The sequence below is a fragment of the Hemicordylus capensis genome, chromosome 4 (assembly GCF_027244095.1).
Source record: "Hemicordylus capensis ecotype Gifberg chromosome 4, rHemCap1.1.pri, whole genome shotgun sequence".
In the NCBI taxonomy this organism is placed as follows: domain Eukaryota; kingdom Metazoa; phylum Chordata; class Lepidosauria; order Squamata; family Cordylidae; genus Hemicordylus; species Hemicordylus capensis.
The window spans coordinates 70,825,947-70,847,670 of record NC_069660.1 but is presented as its reverse complement, the minus strand read 5'-3'; the positions used below and the strand labels follow the sequence as shown (position 1 = coordinate 70,847,670).

The window sequence follows — 21,724 nt, the reverse complement described above, 5'->3', positions numbered from 1 at the left end:
AATACAATGTAGTGTGGAGTTTCCAAATGCTTGTGTGTGAACTACACCGATTGTGCTCATGTTGAGTCCACCAAGCATGGTTTCCCGTCTGGCTTGCCAAGAATGGGCATGCTAACGAAATGCACAGATCTGATTCCCCCACATGCCCTATGGAGAGACACCATTAGAAGGCCAGCCTCAAACCCCTCCAAAGATCCAAGGTGGGCTTCATTTATTTCCTGGCTATTCCTGGTAGTCATATCCCAAACCTTGTAGTTCTCAAGGCATTCCATGCAATTATAAAAAGGGTTTTATTGATCAGTAATATCTACAATTCATGCTTCTACACATTTTTATATTATCAGCATGCATTTTAAATGCAGAAGGTTTTGATGGCATCTTGAGCTGCTTATTCTCCCCATACAACTCATGTTCTCCTTGTTCTCCACCTCCTCTCCTCATCTGTGAACCCTACAGAAAGGATTCAATACTTGAGAGAAGAGAACTTCAAGTTGGAAGCACCGTCCATTCTGAGATCAGGACTTGGTGCTGCAACTTGTATAAAATATCAGTCCAGACAATTCTGCAGCCAAGCAAGCATGGTTATTACAAACACAATTAAACACATGGGAAGCTAGAATGAAGTTCTGTAACAAGAATAAATCTGGGATACAACTTTTGCTGGATTGCTTTACCTAAATGGCAGAGCAGTATCGCCATAAAGCCCCCAGTTTCTCATGATATTTTGGCAACTCGTCTATCTTGCTGAATGACCATGAATCCTGCCAGGTATTTTAATGCTGACTGGCTCATGTTGCATTTTATAACTGGCTGGGAATGTTGCTTCAATAAAAGTAGCATTCTTTATATGCGCCCAAGCAGCACATGGAAAGAAATATGAACTATGTATTCTGCAAGCACTGATTAATAAACTGATCTGCAGCATAGCAGAAGGTAAAAGGAAAAATTTTCTGCTGATGTAGCAGGCTATTATCCCTAGGCCAGAAGGGGTTAATAATATGCAGTGCATTCAAAGCCACAAGTGCAGCCTAATGCCATCAGAGTTGTATGCATCTCTAAAAATACTCTTTTGTTCTCCAGAAACAAAAGGATATTCCCCCATATAGATGACATGTGAATAGAGGAGATTGTCTGCACATATGGTGGACTTGCCTGGTTGTGAGAAACTTGGGGAAATGTTGTAAATGCTGTATCAGATTTTTGGGACACTGGCTGACATACTGCACATGTTACGCATGCAGTGGAACATAACATGTGCGCAACTGCACAAGAGCACTGTTGCACAAGCTCAAAAATGGGACAAATAGAGTTGTGACAGTGCAACCATTATGTATAATGGACACACTCACAACTCCATTTGCACAATTTTGCATTTCTGCAACAGCACTCTTGTGCAACTCAGTGAATCTTATATTCCATCGTGGGTGTAATGTTGCGAAGCATGTCTGCCACTGTTACAATTCAGTCCAATAATTACTCTGTTTTTAGCCATCTATATGCAATAGCCTAAACATCCCAAATGGAAACACTTTAATCTTTCTGCTCCACAATTATGGATTGCACAAAATTGTAAGAAATAAAGAAAACAACAATAAAACACGGCTGCTGAAGTTTAAGGGAGAGTAAGAAGGTGAGAAGAGGGAAAATTACTCTCTCTGGAGCTGTGGAAGTATTACAATATGGTTGCGTCTTTCTGGAGAATACATTGTGAATGCTACAGCTGTGATAAGAGTTTCTGTGCTTTGATAACTTTGTGGTATAATTTGATATGCAGCTTTATTATTAAGGTAATGTTATTGCATGGCAGTGGGGCTTCTGATTCATCTTTAGATCTTTGTGTGTTGTAAACAGAATGGAAAAACTAATAAAAAGAAAAGAGAGGGAAAATGTTGTGAAGATGCTACTTAGTCAGCAATTGACACCAGGGGAGCTATATTCATCTTTGAAAACCAGCTGAAGAGCTGGCTCCTATCCTGTCAGTAATTTTCTCTCTTCCCTCACTCTTTTCCTATTTCCCCACTCTGTCTCTGTAATTGCTCCTTGCTGTGTGGCCAACTGCTTAATCTGTTTTCGTTTTGTTTTGATTCAATTTCATCCGCCCCCCTCTACACACACGCTCCATTTGCATCACGACCCTCCTACATGGAAAGACAAATCCCAAAGGCGTCCCAGCTGGCATCAAACTTTTAAAGCGAAGTGGATGAAATGAAACAAAAGCTCCTCCACCCACCCACCCAAACCAAGAGTCACACGCTGCCTGACAGCATGTTATGAAGCTGAGATAACTGTCTGCTGAAGAGTGAAAAAGAGGGAGACAGATGAGAGAAGGTGGGGAAGAGGTGGGCAAAGATTTGCCTGCATATTTGCTGTCACCTCATTGGCTAATAGGAGCAGCACCTGTTGGATCAAGTTATCAACCCCTCCTACATTATACAACTGCAGAAGCCAACTCAAGTGAAGCCGTGTTAAATAAGAAGGCCCCCACTCCGGTGTGGTTGCCGGATGGCCTTGTTCTGAAAGTGGGGGTGAAGGACAGGAGCAAGGACAATGGCTAGATCTCGATGACACTGGCCCATCGCAGGCAGAGTGGAGCGTCTGAGGGCACAGAATTCCGACGGATTTCATTCCCATCCAGCCTCAAGACTTGTAGCTTGGAAAAGTTCATGATGTCTACAATGGTGCAGAAACTGCTGATGGTGAACTCTGCGAAGAGAAAAGAAAGAATCCAATGTCACCTTTGCTCTCCTTTATCTAAAGGTCTGATCAGTGCTTTTCATTCAGTGACAAGCCCTATATGCCCCATTCCTACAAACAGAGGCACACCAAACCCATTCACACGTGTTCAACGAGTGTACAGTGTACACAGGTACAGAGGAGTACATAGGTACACTCATTCACATGTTATAGTGAACACAGGTAGGTAATGAAGTACATTTCCTGTCTGTACCATGCATTTGAAAGGCCTGTATCCAGGTTCACTTTTAAAATAAACACAGGTACAGTCATTCACCCAAACATATGTTTGAGTGTACAGACATTTGTACATTCATACAGCATAATATCTGAATCAGGCTACAGCCTTGGCAACATTTAATCCGCAATGCAACTTCAGTGATCAGCTAGCTCATAGGGAGCTACAGCTGCCCTAAAGCTGCAAACTCTGCTTTTGCAGCATAATAACATCTTCATCATTCGCTGGTCAGTAGAAAGGGCAGTCAGTGTAAAATTAACAAGGTAGTTCTCTGGGAGCTCAGCACACTAGCCTTTGACATCCTGAAGATGAAGCTTCAGTGAGGTCCAGGCTTTCCTTAGGTAATGCAGTGAGCTCTCATCATAATGCTGACCTAACAGGAGCTGAGCATTTCATATTTTTGAAGATCTAACATTTAGGTCACTTTCACAGATGAGGCAAAAATCAGAATTTAAATTTCACACCTGTCTATGATGAATCCTGAACACTTCACATTACAGCATCTTTCCACCATTCTTTAGGCTGGGAGAGGGCATCCTCTCTCCCTTGTAAGGAAACTGGGGACCAGAAGCTTCATTTTTGGCAATGGCAGTATTGCACTAGCTAGACCCAACTGCTCATTCACAGGTGACTGAAACAGCACATCAAGCACAAAATCTGCATGTGGTCTCCAGGGTGCTTTCCAGACTAGACCCTACAATGGGGTCAGGACGTATCTTGGAAGTATGCTTCCACACTTCCTGTGCCGTGACACTGCAGTCCCTATGTGGACAGCAGGATACCGTTCATATATTCAATGCCTTGTTTCAAATTTAATCACTGCGATATAAAGCTAGGACTTCGTATATCTGGCGTGAAAAAGTTGCGGTTGTTTCAGGTTGTTAGTTGCTGCGAGACTGCTCCCCCTGCTGTTTACGTTTTGAATGCAACTTGCCCAAATGGAGGCATTTTGCTGATGATGAGTAACTAGTCTGGAATGCACCCAGGAGTCACAACTCACTGCACAACTTTATTTTATGTAGCCTGGAGGGAGTGTGCTGTAATGTTCCTTTAAACAGCCAGAGGGCAATCAAGGTCTAGAACTTTGCAGCAAATACAGAGACATTGGAAGATACTTCCTTGAAATAGCTGTTCCCAGTTTAACTCTGGGGGGGAAATTACACATGTTGCAGAGGCAATATCATGATGGACAAGTCCAGAACCATAAGAGTCCACCTTTCACATATTGTCTGGAGGAGGGGCAGACAGGTGAATGGGCCAGGGATGCCTCACAACATTGTTAGTAATGGTAGAAAGTGAAATCCCTTTATATTGGAATAAAAAGTAGAGAGTCAAGAAGCAACTGGGAAAGCAGAAGAATGCAAGAGCAAAAGACCTGTCATGTTGGGTTAGACCAGTGGTCTATCTGGAAGCGTTCTGGCCTCTACCATTGGGTAATGGTCAAGTTCACAACCTAGGTGTGATATTCACCTTGTACTGGTTGTTAAGGCATACTTTCTGGAACATGGTGGATGTACTTCTCGCTGTCACGGAGCAACGGACAAATCTATCCGAGCTTGCTTCAGCAGCACATATACTAAAACTGGACACATTTATCCTTCATGAATCTATGTAATCCATTTAAAAATAATTTACTCTACTAGCCATAGCAACATGGCAATAACTTTCATAAGTTAATTACTTGATTTGTTAAAAGTACTTCCTTTTGGTTGTTCAAAATCAATGGATGAGCCCAAAATGTTTTCTTTTCAGATAGTGGCTAACGGGACAAGCAGAGTGATGTGGGTGGTTCTGCAAAACTTGTGCTTCTACAGGCATCTAAAACAACGCCTGCACTGCAGTGCTGTGCAAGAGCGGTGTTGCACTAATACTTAAAACTGTGCAATCACATTTGCATGGCCATACTCCCATTATTTCCAGTGGAAGTACTGCCATGTAACTGCGATTGAGCAGTTTTAAGTATCAGTGCAAGAGTGCTCTTGTGCAACACCAGAGCCATTGCTTCAGGTGCCTGCAGCAGCACAGGTCATTCAAAACCACCCACTCTGCTCATCATGCCAGACACTATGAATAATTCCCTGTTCAACCTCTTCATGCTACCACACGTCTTCCAAATTTTCATCATGTTCCCCTTTCATTTACGTTTTGTTCCAAGCTAAATCCTTCAAATTATTCAAGTCTTTTTACATGAGTAAGATTATCCATCCCCCTACATTCTTAGAGTGCCCTTCCTCATCTCTGTGGTGGCTTTTCAAGTGGTGGTGGTGGTGGGGAGTGGGACACATGCCCAAAATTGCACATGATATTCCAGATGTAGACACAACAAAATATAAAACCATTATGACATTTGCTATTTGCATTCCATAAAACCTCCTGAGACTGCATGTAGCACACTGATTCAATTTTATGACTCCAAATTTATTCTTACTTCAAGGCTCTGTCCTGATTCATTACAGCTATTATTTTTCTACATTCAAATTTGATGCGAAAAGAAGGATTTGGGGATGGAGTTTGATTAAATTTCTTGATACTATCCCAAATCTTTCCCTCTTTTTTCTGGGTTCACAATTCACAGCCTGCTTCTTCAGCAACACACAAAAAGAAAAGGGTGTGAGGAAAACACCAGCCGTCCGCTTTCCAGAAATGGTGAGGTCCTCATAGAGGTAATCCAGTTTGCCTACATGACGCCATCACTGAGGGCAAGCAAAATTATTTTTGTGAGGGCACTGCCCATCAGCTTTCGTGTGCCCTCAGTGATGTCATAACGTAGTCAGTTTGATTGGCAATATGACCAACTTACTGTTTCTAGGCCAATTTGGGAGGGGGGATGGCACTGCCACTGAAGCAGCAGCCAACTAGGGCTGCAAATAAATGTAAAAAGGAATTGAGAAGTGAAAAATAATTGGTGAATCGTGAAAAAGAGCAAACAATTGCAGGCCAATAAGGGTGGAGGTTTGGCCTCTTGTCCATGCCCCTCCCGATCAATAAATGGGGATGAGATGTAGTGGTGGAGAAAATATTTAAAAGCATATTCCCCCTTTCACTAGCTGCAGTCACTTTAGCACTGATTAGTGTACATAAGTATTCGGATTAATTGTCTTCATGTGCATCATGTTTGCATATGTTCCCTTGGTAAAGGGAAATTTTTAAAATGTAGGAAGTGTTTTTTCCCCATTGTTGTGTGGGTGAGAAGGGAGGAGATTAGCTGATGCTGTGAGCCGTTAAGCTCCTGGGCTAAGTAGCATGATCAGTTCTGAGTTACCGAGGTGTAAGCAGAAAGAGACAAACAATGAGGTCATTCACACGATCAAAGAAGCTATTCTCACGCTTACTGGAAAGCGGGCTAAGGGAGCTTAGCCTGATGTCCAGGGAACATGCAGGCGAGCCCGGTGCTCCCAGGGTGGCTAGCCCGCCGAACTACCCCTCCCCTAAGATGAGGTTAATGGAGCAAGCGCTCCGTTAACCTCATCTTTATGCTCGTGTGTTACCATGGCACGCAGCAACACACAAGTAGACCCTCAACCTTGGCTTGGGAGTCGAGGCATCCTAGAACTTCCGGGGGCCGCGCAGCTGCCAATCCCCGTAGCCCCCACTGGCTCCGTGACTGAGCTGGCAGCTGTGTGGGGGGCCGGCTTGATCGTCTGCAGGCTAAGCCCACTCTCCCTGCAAACCCCCTTCCGGCGAGTCTCACTGATCATGAGACTTGCCTCTAGGTTTTTTCTAAGTTCATTGATGTTAGTAATTGGGGGATAATCTTGAATTCAGAGAGGCTATTCCCACAATCAACGGAAAGCGGGCTAGGGGAGCTTAGCTTGCTTTCCATTGATCCTGGGAACCACCAGGCTCACAGGCGAGCCCGGTGCTCCCAAAGCGGCTAGCCTGCCTAGAACACTCTCCCCTTAAATGAGGTTAAAGAAGCGAGCGCTCCATTAACCTCATTTCTTTGCTTGTGTGTCGCCGCGACACATAGTGATACACAAGTAGATCCCCGACGGGGAGGCTGCAGCCAGCCTCACAAGCACAGGGGTCTCTCCAGCATGCCCGGAGCGCTTGCGTGGGGCATCCTGGAACTTCCGGGAGCCGCGCAACCCCCGATCCCTGCAGTCCCTGCCGGCTCCATGACCCCATCAGGAGCTTCGCATGTGTCGTGTGAAGCACCTCAGAGACCTCTTCCCGTCACGTAAATGCAGTACACACTGTATTTAACTTGTATTTTTAAAGGGGGTGATCTTACTAGGGGTGTGCACAGAACCAGCTGGTCCTAACCAGAGCTGTACTGGAGCAGGCCAGTTCAGTCCAGCATCTCCCTCAAACCACCCCCCAGTTTGGTTCAGTCTGATGGGGGGGGGGGGGCGGTTGCAAACTTAAAAAAAAAATTGTTTTACTTACTCCCTCCGGGGGTGGTGTCTCTGAGGCGGCAGCAGGGGTGTGTGTTAGCAGAGGTTCCTCCTCCCCAGGGGTAGATCCAGCAGGAAATTACAGGGGTTACAACAGGAATCCCTCCCCAAAAGATTCCTTCTCCCCCAATATATAAAAATATTGGGGCTTGGATTTTCCATCTCCTGCAAATGCACTATGCCAGAGGGGTGTCAAACTCAAATCTGGTGGTGGGCCAGATTAGATTAGGAACATAGGAACATAGGAAACTGCCATATACTGAGTCAGTCAGAACATTGGTCTATCTAGCTCAGTATTGTCTTCACAGACTGGCAGCGGCTTCTCCAAGGTTGCAGGCAGGAATCTCTCTCAGCCCTATCATGGAGAAGCCAGGGAGGGAACTTGAAACCTTCTGCTCTTCCCAGAGCGGCTTCATCCCGAGGGGAATATCTTGCAGTGCTCACACATCAAGTCTCCCATTCATATGCAACCAGGGCAGACCCTGCTTAGCTATGGGGACAAGTCATGCTTGCTACCACCAGACCAGCTCTCCTCTCCTGATGCACCTCTGGGGAGCCAAACATAGCCTTGCACCCACCTCACACCACCTTCTGTCTTCCTCCTCCCCTCTGCTCTTTCTCTCATTCCTTTTCTTCCAACCCCCCCCCCCCTTGCCATGAGACTTAAATTAGCTGAATTCACTACTTTTTACACTAAAATACACTCAGGGAAACATAATTTTTTGTGTGTGTTTTTAGAAGAAATTCTAAACATACCCTGCCAATACCAGATTTTGCATGGACAATCCTGCCTCTCTTCCTCTCTCCCTTACTGAGGTGTTACTAGGTACTTAAAAGATCCAGGGCTTGGGCCCACAGCATCCACACATTTTGATAATTAAACCCTTTCATGTTCTCTTAAAGATATCTAACGCTCTTTCCCCCATTAGTTTTCTTCACCCTAAAAATGAATCACCTTTTCCTCCTGCATCAGATTTAAGAACTTAAGAACAGCCCTGCTGGATCAGTCCCAAGGCCCATCTAGTCCAGCATCCTGTTTCGCACAGTGGCCCACCAGATGCCACTGGAAGCCACAGGCAGGAGTTGAGGGCATGTCCTCTCTCCTGCTGTTACTCCCCTGCTACTGGTACTCAGAGGCATCCTGTCCTTGAGGCTGGAGGTGCCCTCCAACTAGTAGCCTTTGATAGACCTCTCCTCCATGAAGTTATCCAAACCCTTCTTAAAGCCATCCAGGTTGTTGGCTATCACCACATCTTGTGGCAGAGAATTCCACAAGTTGATTGTGCATTGTGTGAAAAAGTACTTCCATTTGTTGGTCCTAGATTGTCCGGCAATCAATTTCATGGGATGACCCCTGGTTCTAGTGTTATGGGAGAGGGAGAAGAATTTCTCTTTCTCCACTTTCTCCGCACCATGCATGATTTTATAGACCTCTGTCATGTCTCCCCGCAGACGTCTTTTTTCTAAACTAAAAAGCCCCAGGTGTTATAGCCTTGCCTCATAAGAAAAGGTACTCTAGGCACCTGATCATCTTGGTTTCCCACTTCTGCACCTTTTCCAGTTCTACAATGTCCTTTTTTAGATGTGGTGACCAGAATTGTACACAGTACTCCAAGTGTGGTTGCACCATAGTTTTGTATAAGGGCATTATAATATTAGCAGTTTTATTTTCAATCCCCTTCCTAATGATCCCTAGCATGGAATTGGCCTTTTTCACAGCTGCCACATATTGAGTCGTCACTTTCAACAAGCTGTCCACCATGACCCCAAGATCCCTCTCCTGGTCAGTCACCGACAGCTCAGATCCCTTCAGTGTATACCTGAAGCTGAGGTTTTTCATCCCAATGTGCATTACCTTACACCTGCCAATATTGAGCCACATTTGCGTCACCCACGCAAAACTGCATTTTGTCGCCCACTCACCCAGTTTGGAGAGATCCTTTTGGAGCTCCTCACAATCCGTTTTGGATTTCACTACCCGAATGAGTTTGGTATCATCTGCAAATTTAGCCACCTCGCTACTTACCCCTGCTTCTAGATCATTTATGAATAAATTTAAAAGCACCAGTCCCAGTACAGAACCCTGGGGGACCCCACTTCTTACTTCCCTCCATTGTAAAAATGCTCCATTTTTACCTACCCTCTGTTTCCTGTCTTTCAACCAGTTAGCAGTCCACACATGTACTTGCCCCCTTATCCCATGACCGCTAAGTTTCCTCAGGAGTCTTTGATGAGGAACTTTGGCAAAAGCCATTTGGAAGTCCAGGTGTACTATGTCAACTGGATCACCTTGACCCACACACTTGTTGACACTCTCAGATAACTCCAAAAGGTTGGTGAGGCAAGATTTACCTTTGCGGAAGCCATGCTGGTTCACTCCCAGCTGTTGGAAGTTAAGGACTTTGCGCTGTCTCTTTTCTCAAAGACAGTGGAGGACAGACGAGTGAGTCAGAGGGCTAGAGGGTCAAGACATTGGTCATCCCTTCTCTACTGCTCTGACACTATCCCTTTAGAATGTAGATTGCTACTCTTAGGGACTAACTTCCTTCCTCTCTCTCTTCTCTTCCTGTTCCTTCTACCTTGCAACATGCAAGCAAGCTCCTCTCCCTGCACCATGTGTGCAGAGAAGATTCAGAATCCATCTGCATCCAGCTAGATAGCTAGATTAGAGATCCTAACTCCTCACTTTCCTATCTAGAATGGAGTTCTCTAATAAATGCCTTATATATTGATTTGAAACTATGAACTGGCTCCAAGTTACTTTACTCTCAACATACATGCATGCCTAACCAAATTCCGCTGTGTTGTGCCTCTGTGCACTCTGCTATAATGAAAAAGGGATTCTCTGACCAGTGAGAATTCCCGACACCAGCAAGGCCTGTTCTTCTATGTGCTTTACAATTTTATTCTTGAGGATGCTTTTCATCAATTTGCCTGGAATGGACGTTAAGCTAGCCGGCCTGTAATTTCCCGGATCGCCCCTGGATCCCTTTTTGAAAATCGGTGTTACATTTGCTACTTTCCAGTCTTCTGGTATAGATCCCGATTGCAGGGATATATTTTAGCAAGGAGGTCGGTAATTTCACATTTGAATTCTTTGAGGACTCTTGGATGGATGCCATCTGGCCCTGGTGATTTGTTAGTTTTCAGTTTTTCCAGACAGTTTCCTGGAAAACTGGAAACAGTTTTTCCAGACAGCAGATTTCTCCTGCAATCAATACACACAGAGTTGAAAATCAGTGTGGTGTACTGATTAGAGTGTTAAGACTAGGATTGGGGGACTTGCATTCCTCATTCAGTCATGAAACTCACTGTGGGACTTTAGCTGACACTCTCTCTCTCTCTCTCCCCCTCCATCCTCCAAACCTGCCTCACATGATTGTTGTGTGGATAAACGTGGGGAGGAAGATCATGTACACTACCATGACTCCTGGAGACCACAGAGCCCTGTGGTTGTCTTTGGCAGAATACAGGAGGGGTCTACCATTGCCATTTCCCACGCAGTGTGAGAGGATGCCTTTCAGCATCTTCCTATATTGCTGCTGCCCGATATAGTACAAGCAGGGATTCGAACCAGCAAACTTCTGCTTGTTAGTCAAGCATTTTCCCGCTGTGCCACTTAAAGAGGGGATATATATGGGGGATATCTATCTATCTATCTATCTATCTATCTATCTATCTATCTATCTATCTATCTATCTACGGAAGTTTCAGAAGCAAATTCATATAGCTTCTTTACACATGTCACAGCAGCAAGCAATCCAGTTTGATCTCTTCTATTGACTACATTTCATTTAAGCAAAAATCATATGCAACTATAGTGTATGTCTATATACTAAAGTATATATACATTGTATAGTGTGCGTCTGTACACAACAGAAAGAAAAGTCATCTATGTGATTTCAAATAGGACAGCAGAATGTCATATATTCTAAGGTAGGATGCCTCCTTGTCTTAAGGAGGTAATTATTAGACCACTTCTGAAGAAGCCTTCTTTGGATCCCTTAGTGATGGACAGTTACAGGCCAATCTCCAATCTCCCTTGGTTGGGCAAGGTGATTGAGAGGGTGGTGGCCTCCCAGGTCCAGCCAGTCTTGGAGGAAACTGATTATCTTGACCCATTTCAAACTGGCTTTCGGGCTGGCTATGTGGTGGAGACTGCCTTGGTTGGCCTGATGGATGATCTCCAATTGGGAATGGACAGAGGAAGTGTGACTCTGTTGGTCCTTTTGGACCTCTCGGCAGCTTTCGATACAATTAACCATAGTATCCTTCTGGAGCGTCTGAGGGGGTTGGGAGCACTGCTTTGCAGTGGTTCTGCTCCTACCTCTCGGGCAGGTTCCAGATGGTGTCCCTTGGAGACTGCTGTTCTTCATAATCTGAACTTTCATATTTCAAAGCAGCTCCCAGAAAGGCCGTTGTTACAAGCTTCTAATGCAGTCTGTTATTTTAGCCTCTCACTATGGTTCAGCCATAAGGCAGGAGTTCTCAGCTTTGGGTCCCTAGATTACTACTGCCCCAAACAAAATGGCTAAATGATGGGAGTTGTAGTTCAACAACATCCCAGGATCCAAGGCTGAGAATGCCCACCCTAACAGGATATCCCTGTAATCCGACAAGAGAAGGTTAACATTCCTTAATGGCTGGGGAGGAATATCAGTTCCTGTTTCTTAATACGAGCTAATGGCTGAGGGCTCTGCCGAGATCTTTCTGAATTTGCAGATATAATAAATAAATAAATAAATAAATAAATAAATAAATAAATAAATAAATAAAAGTAAACAATCTATTTGTTTGTTTATTTATTTATTTGTTAGCCACCCCATAACAGATTGTTCTCTATTATCACGGGGAAACCATGTGAGGTTTCATTTACTTACTTCATTTTTGACCCACCCTTCTCCCAAGGAACTCAAGATAGTATGCATGGCCCACCATTTTATCTTCACAACAGGTTGGGGGCAGGTTAGGCTGAGAGTGTGTGACTGCCTGGACTAAGGTCACTTGGAGTTTCATGGCTGTGTAGGAATTTGAACCTGGGTCTGCCAAATCCTAGAGGCGCACAAGCAGTGTGAAGTGCTGAAAGCAGGTCTGCAGGGAGAGCGGGTTTGACCCGCTCTCCCTGCAGATGATCACTTACCCTTTTTCGGGCGGGCAGATCGCCCACTCAGACGAGCGGCAACTTCCTTGCAGTGCTCCTGTCCCTCACTCAGGCACTCCGGGGATTGGGTGCGGAGACGTGCCCCACCCCCAGAGTGCAAATAATGCACAGCATGAGTATGCAGTACATTACTGGGACCCCCCTCTTACCCCAAGTGTGCTCGCCACAGCTGCAAGCAGCCACAACAGACACATGATAACTTAGCCCATTTTGGGGGCTTGCTTGTGGTGGGCTCCTTAAGTAGCGGGCTACTTAGGAGGGCTTGCTGCTGCCAGGAGCCGTGCAGCTCCCGGCAGTTGTCACATGCAGCGAAAACCAGGCTGGGCGTCCCTAGCCTGGGATTTGTTGCTAACTACACTATTAACTACACTACACTACCTACACTTTTATGCTGGTAGTTTGATACATAGCCACCTAATGGGAGGGGCTGATGTGAGAACGTGAGAATAAAAGGCAGGCAGTTGGAGTGAGACAGAGACTGGAATGGAGACAGAAGAACGAAGCCCTAATCAGACATCACTGGAAGCGTGGGTGGAGGCTCTACACTATTACAGTCTCTATGAGAGCATGCCAGCAAGCCCCGCCCTCATGCCAATGCACTTGTTAGCTCCCCCCACTGAGCCTGAGTACAAAGTTTGTCTGAGGAGATAAACACTACTCCAAGGAGAAATTATCTCTGTGATAAGGAGTGCTGGACCAATCTTGTCGTCTATCTCCAGCCTGCTTCTCTCTCTCTCCTAAATTCCCATCTAGTCTCCTAGCTACTATTCTGCTCTGCCTATGCAGAAGTGATTAGGGTTTGCAAAGTTCTTTCAGATCTTCCAGTGAAAAGGACCCAGAGAAATAAAAATGATAATTCTTCTTCCGAGATGTGCCTCAGAAGAACAGCATTGCGCCCAAAAGATAAAGACAACATTATCTAAAAGTCCAGCAGCAAGGTCTATATAAAAAACAAACTCAGCTACTGAGTCCGTTGCTCTGCAGTTTTCCTCGTTTACTTGGTGGGGGGGAGGTCTTCTGGGAAACTCATTACAGACTTTAAAGGTCAGCTGCTTGAAAAATGAGTGAATAAATAAAGAGAATTCCAGAGAGAGAGAGAGAGAGAGAGAGATGGTTTAAGGGCACTGCTGCTATACAGAGCCAGCTACACGGAGACTATTGCGATATTCATCAAGTCTTTCCAGGTGCAAAACTGGGCCTTTCCCCTTTGAGGACAAATAGCGTCACTAATGTTTTATTTTAAAAGTGCAGAAAGCCCCACTTGCTGCTCAGATGTATGTAAAGCTATTGTCTTTTGCAAGAAATCTTAACTTTGACAAACTCAACCGATAAGAGTCAAGAGGGAACTATTTTCCTCCAGACATTTTGGTTTTTCGAGTACACATAGTTTATTTGTGTGTGTAATTTGGAGTGGGGAGAAATGCCAAATGACCCTGAACAAAAATAATTAATTTCAGAACTAGTACGACCCTGCAATTGTATTCATAAACTTTGCTTTGCATCACTCAGGCTCACCTGCAAAGGAACTCAGCAACCAATCACCTATCTCCAATAAAATTTTCCTAACAAATGTCAACAGTACCCATCAGTGGCAGGAAGCATATCTAGCCATTAGCTTATATGATATGTTCAACTGCCGTCTCAACAGATCTTCTGAACAGATCCTCTAAAACTGTCAACAACAGTTGCAATGAAATCTGTGACTACTTCTTCCCAAGGGCAAATTCAGCCAGTGTGGTCTTAATTCAGATTGAGGGTAAATAAATAGCTCCCCAACTTGCCATTTTCTTGATCTGATTCCTTTTCTCTGGAGTGCTATTTTCTCTGTGAGACAACATATACAGGTGTTAACTGGCAAAGAGGTATCTTTCCAAGTTCTCTTTGAAAGATTATCTTTATTTTAAGTAGAGGGAGAGCAACTGGTTAGGGATGTGCACAAACTGTGGTTCAAGCACATTTTGGAAGTGAGGCCTAAGAGCTTTAAGAAAGGGGGGGGGGGTCCTTACCTGGCCTGCACTGCCTCATGCAGCTTTCTGCTGGGGAAATGCATCCCAAGAAGCCCCACATGGTGCAGCACACACATAGCATGCACGGGCACCATTTGTGTGATCAGCAACACCATGCTGACCACACAAATGGTGCCCATGGATGCCATGTGCATGCTGGTGCTGTGCAGGGCTTCTTGGGATGTGCACCACCCCAGCAGGAAGTGGCATGGGGTCATGGATAACAGGTAAGGACCCGCCTTCCTCTTTCTTAAAGCTTCTGGGCCCCACTCTCGAAATCTGCTGGAACCACATTTCATGCACTTCCCTACGACTGGCTCTATTCAGCCCCAGCACAATGTCCTTCCAGTGGCTGGTGTCTATCTTGTGTTTCTTTTTAGATGATGAGCCTTTGGGGACAGAGAACCATCTTATTATTATTAGCCTACTTTCCAGTAGGTTTATGAGATCACCTGGCATTCTGTGTGTCTCTCTGTCTGTCCTCCCCTCCCCCATCAACTCTGCAATGCCTGGACCAATATGAACCAAAATGGGTACAGTAGTAGGGGTACATATGGGCACCTCAATGGCATAGTTTTTGATGATGTCATCTGCCACAATTCAAGATGGCAGACTCATGAACGTTTGAGGCACAAGTGGGCTAACTTGTGAACTGCCTAACCGATTTGAACCAAATTTGCTACAGGTGTAGGAATACATAGGGACACATCAATGGCGTGGTTTGTGCTGATGTCATCCTGATTCAAGATGGCAGACATGTGAATGTTTGAGGTGCAGGTGGGAAGTGATTTGGACCAAACTTGGTACAGTTGTAGGGACACATAGGGACACCTTAAACATATAGTTTGTGATGATGTCACCCACCCCAATTCAAAATGGTGCATGCATGAACATTTGAGGTACAAGTGGGCTAATTTGTGACCTGCCTAACTGATTTGGACCAAATTTAGTCCAGTTGTAGGGATAGTGAAAGGAAAGTAGGCAAATTATTTCTTACTAGAACAACTTGTTTTTTTCTGTACAAACCACAACATTTTGTTGAAAAGTGGCATATATTGCTTTTCAAAAAAGCAAATTGAAATAATGGCCATCACACAACTGCATTTCTGCAATTTTGTGCAATTACAATTCTGCAATCCCTGTGCAATTGAATGCATGCCTCATTACAAGGTAGGTGGAAATTTGCACAGTGTGTCATCCAGTAGTAGTAGTAGTAGTAGCAGCAGCAGCAGCAGCAGGTGTTTGTATGGTACCAGTATGTTTTGCTCTCTAAAGCAAATAGCAGCCTGGAGGCATTTTGGATTGGGAAATTGCATAGAGGAAAAGAGCGGAGTCCCTCTTCCCCCAGAGCCTTAGTCCTGATCTGAACTGGGAAGACTATGGCTGTTACATTTCACCTTTAAAAAATACTGGAGATGCTATCACAGACTTCCCATTGGCACATCCAATTAGCGCCTTAGAATTAACAACAGAAAAGGGTTTAACGTCATGACTGGAATTTAGAATTCAAAAGTGCAAGGTTGAATTCTATGTCAAACTGTGAATACATTAGGGACAAACTAAATGAGATATTTGTATTGAGAGAATCATGACAATTAATAATTTTAGTGGCAAATCCAATTCATGTTTGGCTTAAGCATTCACCTCTTGATTCTACTGAAGGCTTACAATGACCTTATAAGGCAAAACAGCAAATGATGTATTATTTTGAACTGAATATTATTTAATGTAACTAATTAAAACAGTCTGGTGTCCCCTCCAAGGACCCCATGAACTTGTAAAAACTATTCCAGATTTGGAAGACATTAAAGTAAGTATTTCCCCCCATATTTTTTCACCTGTTTTTGGTCTCTCATTCTGTGGGGCCAATACTTACAACAGGAACCCTGATCTATAAAAGATTGCCATTCAAAGGAGAATTTTAATGCAGTTGAAAGATGAAAGGCAACTAGTAGCCCTACATACTATAACTATGCAAAACAGATCATTAATTTGAAGGCTCAGTCCCTTGATCCTTCAACAACTATGCAATTCCATCCAGAAACTGAATGGACTCTACCTAGTGTGCTTTATAAATTTTATTTTATTTTAAATAAATGACATGACTCTCATGCACTCTTTGATAACCTCTAGACTTGACCACTGCAATGAGCTTTATGTGGGCCTGCCTTTGTATGTGGTTGGGAAACTCAGTTGGTCCAAAATGCAGCGGCTAGATTGATCTCCAGGGTTTCTCAGAGAGATCACATTATGCCTGTTTCGAAACAATTGCACTGGCTGTGAATAGGTTTCCGGGCAAAATACAAAATGCTTGTTTCTAAACTAAAAAGCCCCAGGTGTTGTAGCCTTGCCTTGTAAGGAAGGTGCTCCAAGCCCCTGATCATCTTGGCTGCCTTCTTCTGCACCTTCTCCAGTTCTACAATGTCCTTTTTAAGACATGGTGACCAGAACTGCATGCAATACTCCAAATGTGGCTGCACCATAGTTTTGAATAAGGGAATTTTAATATGAGCAGTTTTGTTTTAAATCCCCTTCCTAATGATTCCAAGCATGGAATTGGCCTTTTTGTTTTGTCTCAGTGTTATTTAGCAGGGGGAGAGTAACTGGCCCTATCCACCCCCAGCACAGTACCTCCAGTGACTGTTGCTGGTATCTATCTTGTGTTTCTTTTTAGATTGTGAGCCCTTTGGGGACAGGGTTCCATCTTATTTGTTTGTTATTTCTCTTTGTAAACTGCCCTGAGCCATTTTTGGAAGGGCGGTATAGAAATTGAATAAATCATCATCATCATCATCATCATCATCATCATCATCAGCCAATTACAAAAAGCAACTTTACTGGGAACAGCCTATATTTTGCGATGATATCTATAAAACCAACAGTACTGATGATAAAATTCAGCCATCCCAGGTCCTTGGGAAGGACTCGATAATCCCAGTGGTAATTGGCGCCCTGGGTGCAGTTCCAAAAGACCTTGAAGAGCACCTCAACACCATAGGGGCCACAGAAATCGCCATCAGCCAATTACAAAAAGCAACTTTACTGGGAACAGCCTATATTCTGCGACGATATCTATAACAACAGCAACAACATTGACAATAAAATTCAGCCATCTCAGGTCCTTGGGAAGGACCCGATGTCTAGATAAAACAAACCAGTCAATAACACCTGTCTGACTGTGTAAATAAATAATAATCACCATCAGCCAATTACAAAAAGCAACTTTACTGGGAACAGCCTACATTTTGCGACAATATCTATAATAACCAACAGTATTGATGATAAAATTCAGCCATCCCAGGTCCTTGGGAAGGACTCGATGTCTGGATGAAACAAACCAGTCAATAGCACCTGTCTGACTGTGTAAACAAGACATTAATAATAATAATAATAATAATAATAATAATAATAATAATAATAATAATATGTCTTGGTGCTTTATTGTATTCTATAAAACTGTTTTATTCTTTTAATTGTATGCCACCCTGGGAGCTTTGATAGATGAGTGGGGCTGACTGCATGCTCTGAGCCCTCTGCCTTCCCGCTCCCTATTAGGCACCCTGCTTGGATACCTAGGAGCTTCGGGAAGGTGAGGGTGCCCCATAAGCCCCACACTCCAAATGACATAGAAACTCAGAGAGAGACAGGAACAAAGCTCGCAGCTTCTGTTTTCAATTTATCTTCTCTTATGTTGTGCTTGAACCATTACAGTGGCTTCCCAAAGAGTTAAGAGACCAAAACCTAAACAAGGGGTGGCTAAACTGAAGCTCTCCAATTGCTGTGGAAGTACAGCTCCCATCATCCCCAGCCACAATTTATTACAGCTGGGGAAGATGGAAGTCATACTCCAACAATAGCTGGAGAGTCTCAGGTTGGTTACCCCTAGTTGAGATCTTTGGGTCACTTTACTCTATTCTTGGGTACTCCAATATGTACTACTCATCCTTTGCATATGTGCTCAACTAAGAGCTTTCCAAAGTGCAGTTGCTCACCATTTATTTTGTTTCCTTGGAGGTAGAGATTCTCAAGGCTTGTACTGACTCGTGGAATCTTCTGAAGCCTGTTGTAAGACAGATCCAGTTCCAGGAGGCTGCTGGCATTGAAAGCATTGGGGGAGAGTCCGTCATTTGTCAAGCTATTGTGGGACATCCGTACATAGAGCAGCTTTGGGGAAACTTTGAAGAAATCATCAGGGACAGTGTGTATGTGATTATGCTCCAGGTAGAGCTGCTCCAAGGCACTTGGAAGGCCATCAGGAACTCTTCTGAGCTGGTTGTAGCTCAAGTCTGCAAGAATCAGAGATTTTAGCCCCTTGAGGTTTGATCCTATTTCATGAATCTGGTTGTGGTTAATATACAGAGCGGTGAGGTTCTCTAAGCCTTCAAGGGCATTGGATGGGACTTTGGAGATCTGATTATAAGCCAGGTGAAGCTCTCGCAGCGAGCGTGGCAAAGGGGTAGGCATCTTGGTCAGGTTGTTATGGTCAAGGTATAGCCTCTCAAGGTTCTTGAGCTTGGCAAAAACCCTCTTGCCCATTTTCTCACTGGTTATTTGGTTGTTATGCAATGCAAGCCACTCCAGATTGGTAGCGTTGTCAAAGGCTCCTTCTTGGATAGTAACAATTTGGTTGTTCTGGAAGTAGGCATATTTCATCCGCGAAGGCACAAAAGGAATATACTTGAGGTTGCGAGTGTCACAGTACAAGGCGGAAGAGAAGTTGGGAGGGCATTCGCACTCTTGGGGGCATTCCCTAGATACAGGGGGTTCAGGGACAGGCTCCCCAACAGAAGACCCAGCTGGCACATAAGAGTAAGAAGCATAAGGGGGAGACTCATCTTCATATGGTGAATAGCTATAGGATGAGGACTGGCTGCGTAGGTAATGTTGTAGCCACAGTACGTCATCATAGTCATCATACTGGCTCAAGGACACTCCACAGAGGCCAATCATGATAAGAACTGAAGCCCACTGCATCTTGCTGCAAACCTTGGACCAACCTATAAAGGGTGTAGGAAGAGTGGGGGAGAACCATGGAAAACGTTAACTCAGGCATAAATGAAGAAAGAACAGATGCAGACTTATGGTTAGGGGGTGGGGCTTCACACATGCATTAAACATGGATTTCAGAAGTCATGGTGCTTAGCTGTAGCTCCTGTTTTCAGCAACGTGTTCTCAGAATGCATATTACCAGAAATCACCACTCTGCTCGTGCATGCGTGTTTGTAGTTTATTATTTATTTACTCATATTTATTAGCCACTCTTCAGTCAGATGTAGCATTAAAAAAATACCATTACAAATATAACCAAGAACACATACTCAGTGTAAAAAGCAAAACAGAAGGGATAAAGTTTCAGCATAAAATCACATCAAACACATTCTGGGCAAGTAAAAATGTTTTTACTTGGTGCTGAAAGGAATACAGAGAAGGCAAAGTTCTTCAGGGAGAGAATTCCAAAAGTTAGATGCTACAACTTGGAAGGCCCTGCTTCTGATAACCACTTACTTGCCCTACCTCAGATGGTGGGAGGGGGATTCAGAGCAGGGCCTCCCAAGATGATGAATCCAGGCAGTTCATGTGGGAGTAGGCAATCATTTAGCTACCCTGGTCCCAAGCCATTTAGGGGATCTGAGCCTGATAAGCATTTATGGACAACTGGAATCTTCCAGAGGCTGCGAACCAATTAGCACCGAGCATTTCCATCTGCTCTGTCCTACTAACCTCTACTCTGGAGCATTCTCAGACAGCAGGCTTTACCGTGGGTTTACTGTGAGTCTGAAGTTGCCTCCCCCCCCAACTGACAAAAATTATTTTTTTTACCCTCGATGTAAATCAGGCTATACTCTAACGTGCAATGAAAAACCCGAATCATGTATGAAGTGTTCCCCGATAGCTCTCAGGGACTTCGGGGTAAATCTGGCCAATGTAAAGATTGCCTTCCTACAAGGAGAAATTGAGGAAGGCATCTATATGCAGCAACCACCAGGTTTTGAAGAACCTGGAAAAGAGAAGCTTGTGTGCAAACTTCAAAAGAGCATCTGTGACTTCAAGCAAGCTGCTAGAGCATAGAATGACAAGCTAAATCAACTGCTGCTCAAGGAGGGATTCACACAAGGACAAGCTAACCTCTGCCTGTTTTCAAGATTCAGAGACAATAAATGGACTTGCATCCTGACTTATGTTGATGACCTGATTATTGCATATGAGGAAAAGCAAGACAGCCATGAGGTTGTACAGCACCTGAACAAGGAAACAGAGGTGAAGGAAATTGGAAGAATCTCCTACTATCTTGGCATTCAAACAGAAAAAGAAGGGGATGGGACATTCCTTCACAACCAGAAGCAGAAAATAAAGGATCTTAGAATGCCTGGGACTGACAGATGCCAATGAAGTCAGTACACCAATGGATACAAATTTCCTGAAGCAAGATGGAGATAGTGAACCTTTACCAACCAACAACCAATACAGAAAAGCAATTGGCAAGCTTCTTTATACAGCCACAGTGACAAGGCCAGATATTGCTACAGTGGTGGGAATCCTAAGCAGAAAAGTAAGTGCACCAACCAAGAATGACTGGATTGCAGTCAGAAGGCTGGGGAGATACCTGAAGGGTACCACACTACACATGAGAGATTCCAGCAAGCAGCAACCCCAGACTAGTGGGATACATGGATGCAGATTGGGCTGAAGACAAAGCTGACCGCAAGTCTACCAGGGGACACCTGATTTTTTTTTTGATTTTTTTTTTGAGACAGAGCCATAAATTGGAGTAGCTGCAAGCAGTCACTTGTTGCACTCTCAACCACAGAAGCAGAGTACATATCAGCCACAGAAGCATGCAAGGAAGCTGTGTGGATACACAAGCTACTGTTGGACTTTGGGACTGAAGAACCAAAGCCTACCAAGATGTTTGAAGACAACTAAAGTTGTATTCAGATCTCACTTATGGATAAAGTTTCAAACAAAGCACATTGGGACAAAGCACCACTGTATTCAAGATGCACAAGAGAAGGGGTTCGTCAAGTTGAAGTTCTGCCCAACTGAAGAGATGGTGGCAGATGGACTGACCAAGCCACTACCAAGAGATCGGTTCCAGATGCTTTGTGATAAGATGGTTATTGTGAACCGGTATGACAGGTGATGTGAAGGGGTGTTGGAGATCCAGCTCGATGCCATCGACCTTTTGCAC

The 21,724-nt window shown here is 44.2% G+C and overlaps 1 protein-coding gene across 4 annotated transcripts in view; it reads right to left on the bottom strand.

The window, feature by feature from the left end:
- Positions 1–271: 271 nt before the first annotated feature.
- FMOD (fibromodulin) overlaps positions 272–21,724 on the bottom strand; it is a 38,636-nt gene continuing 17,183 nt past the window's right edge. For all 4 annotated transcript variants that reach the window (XM_053313555.1, XM_053313554.1, XM_053313558.1 and 1 more), the window contains 2 exons: positions 18,528–19,532; positions 272–2,703 (listed from right to left, as the gene is read on the bottom strand). In XM_053313555.1, the coding sequence (XP_053169530.1) occupies positions 2,552–2,703; positions 18,528–19,532 (1,157 nt within the window). In that variant the 3' untranslated portion in view covers positions 272–2,551. The remainder of the gene's footprint in view (positions 2,704–18,527; positions 19,533–21,724) is intronic.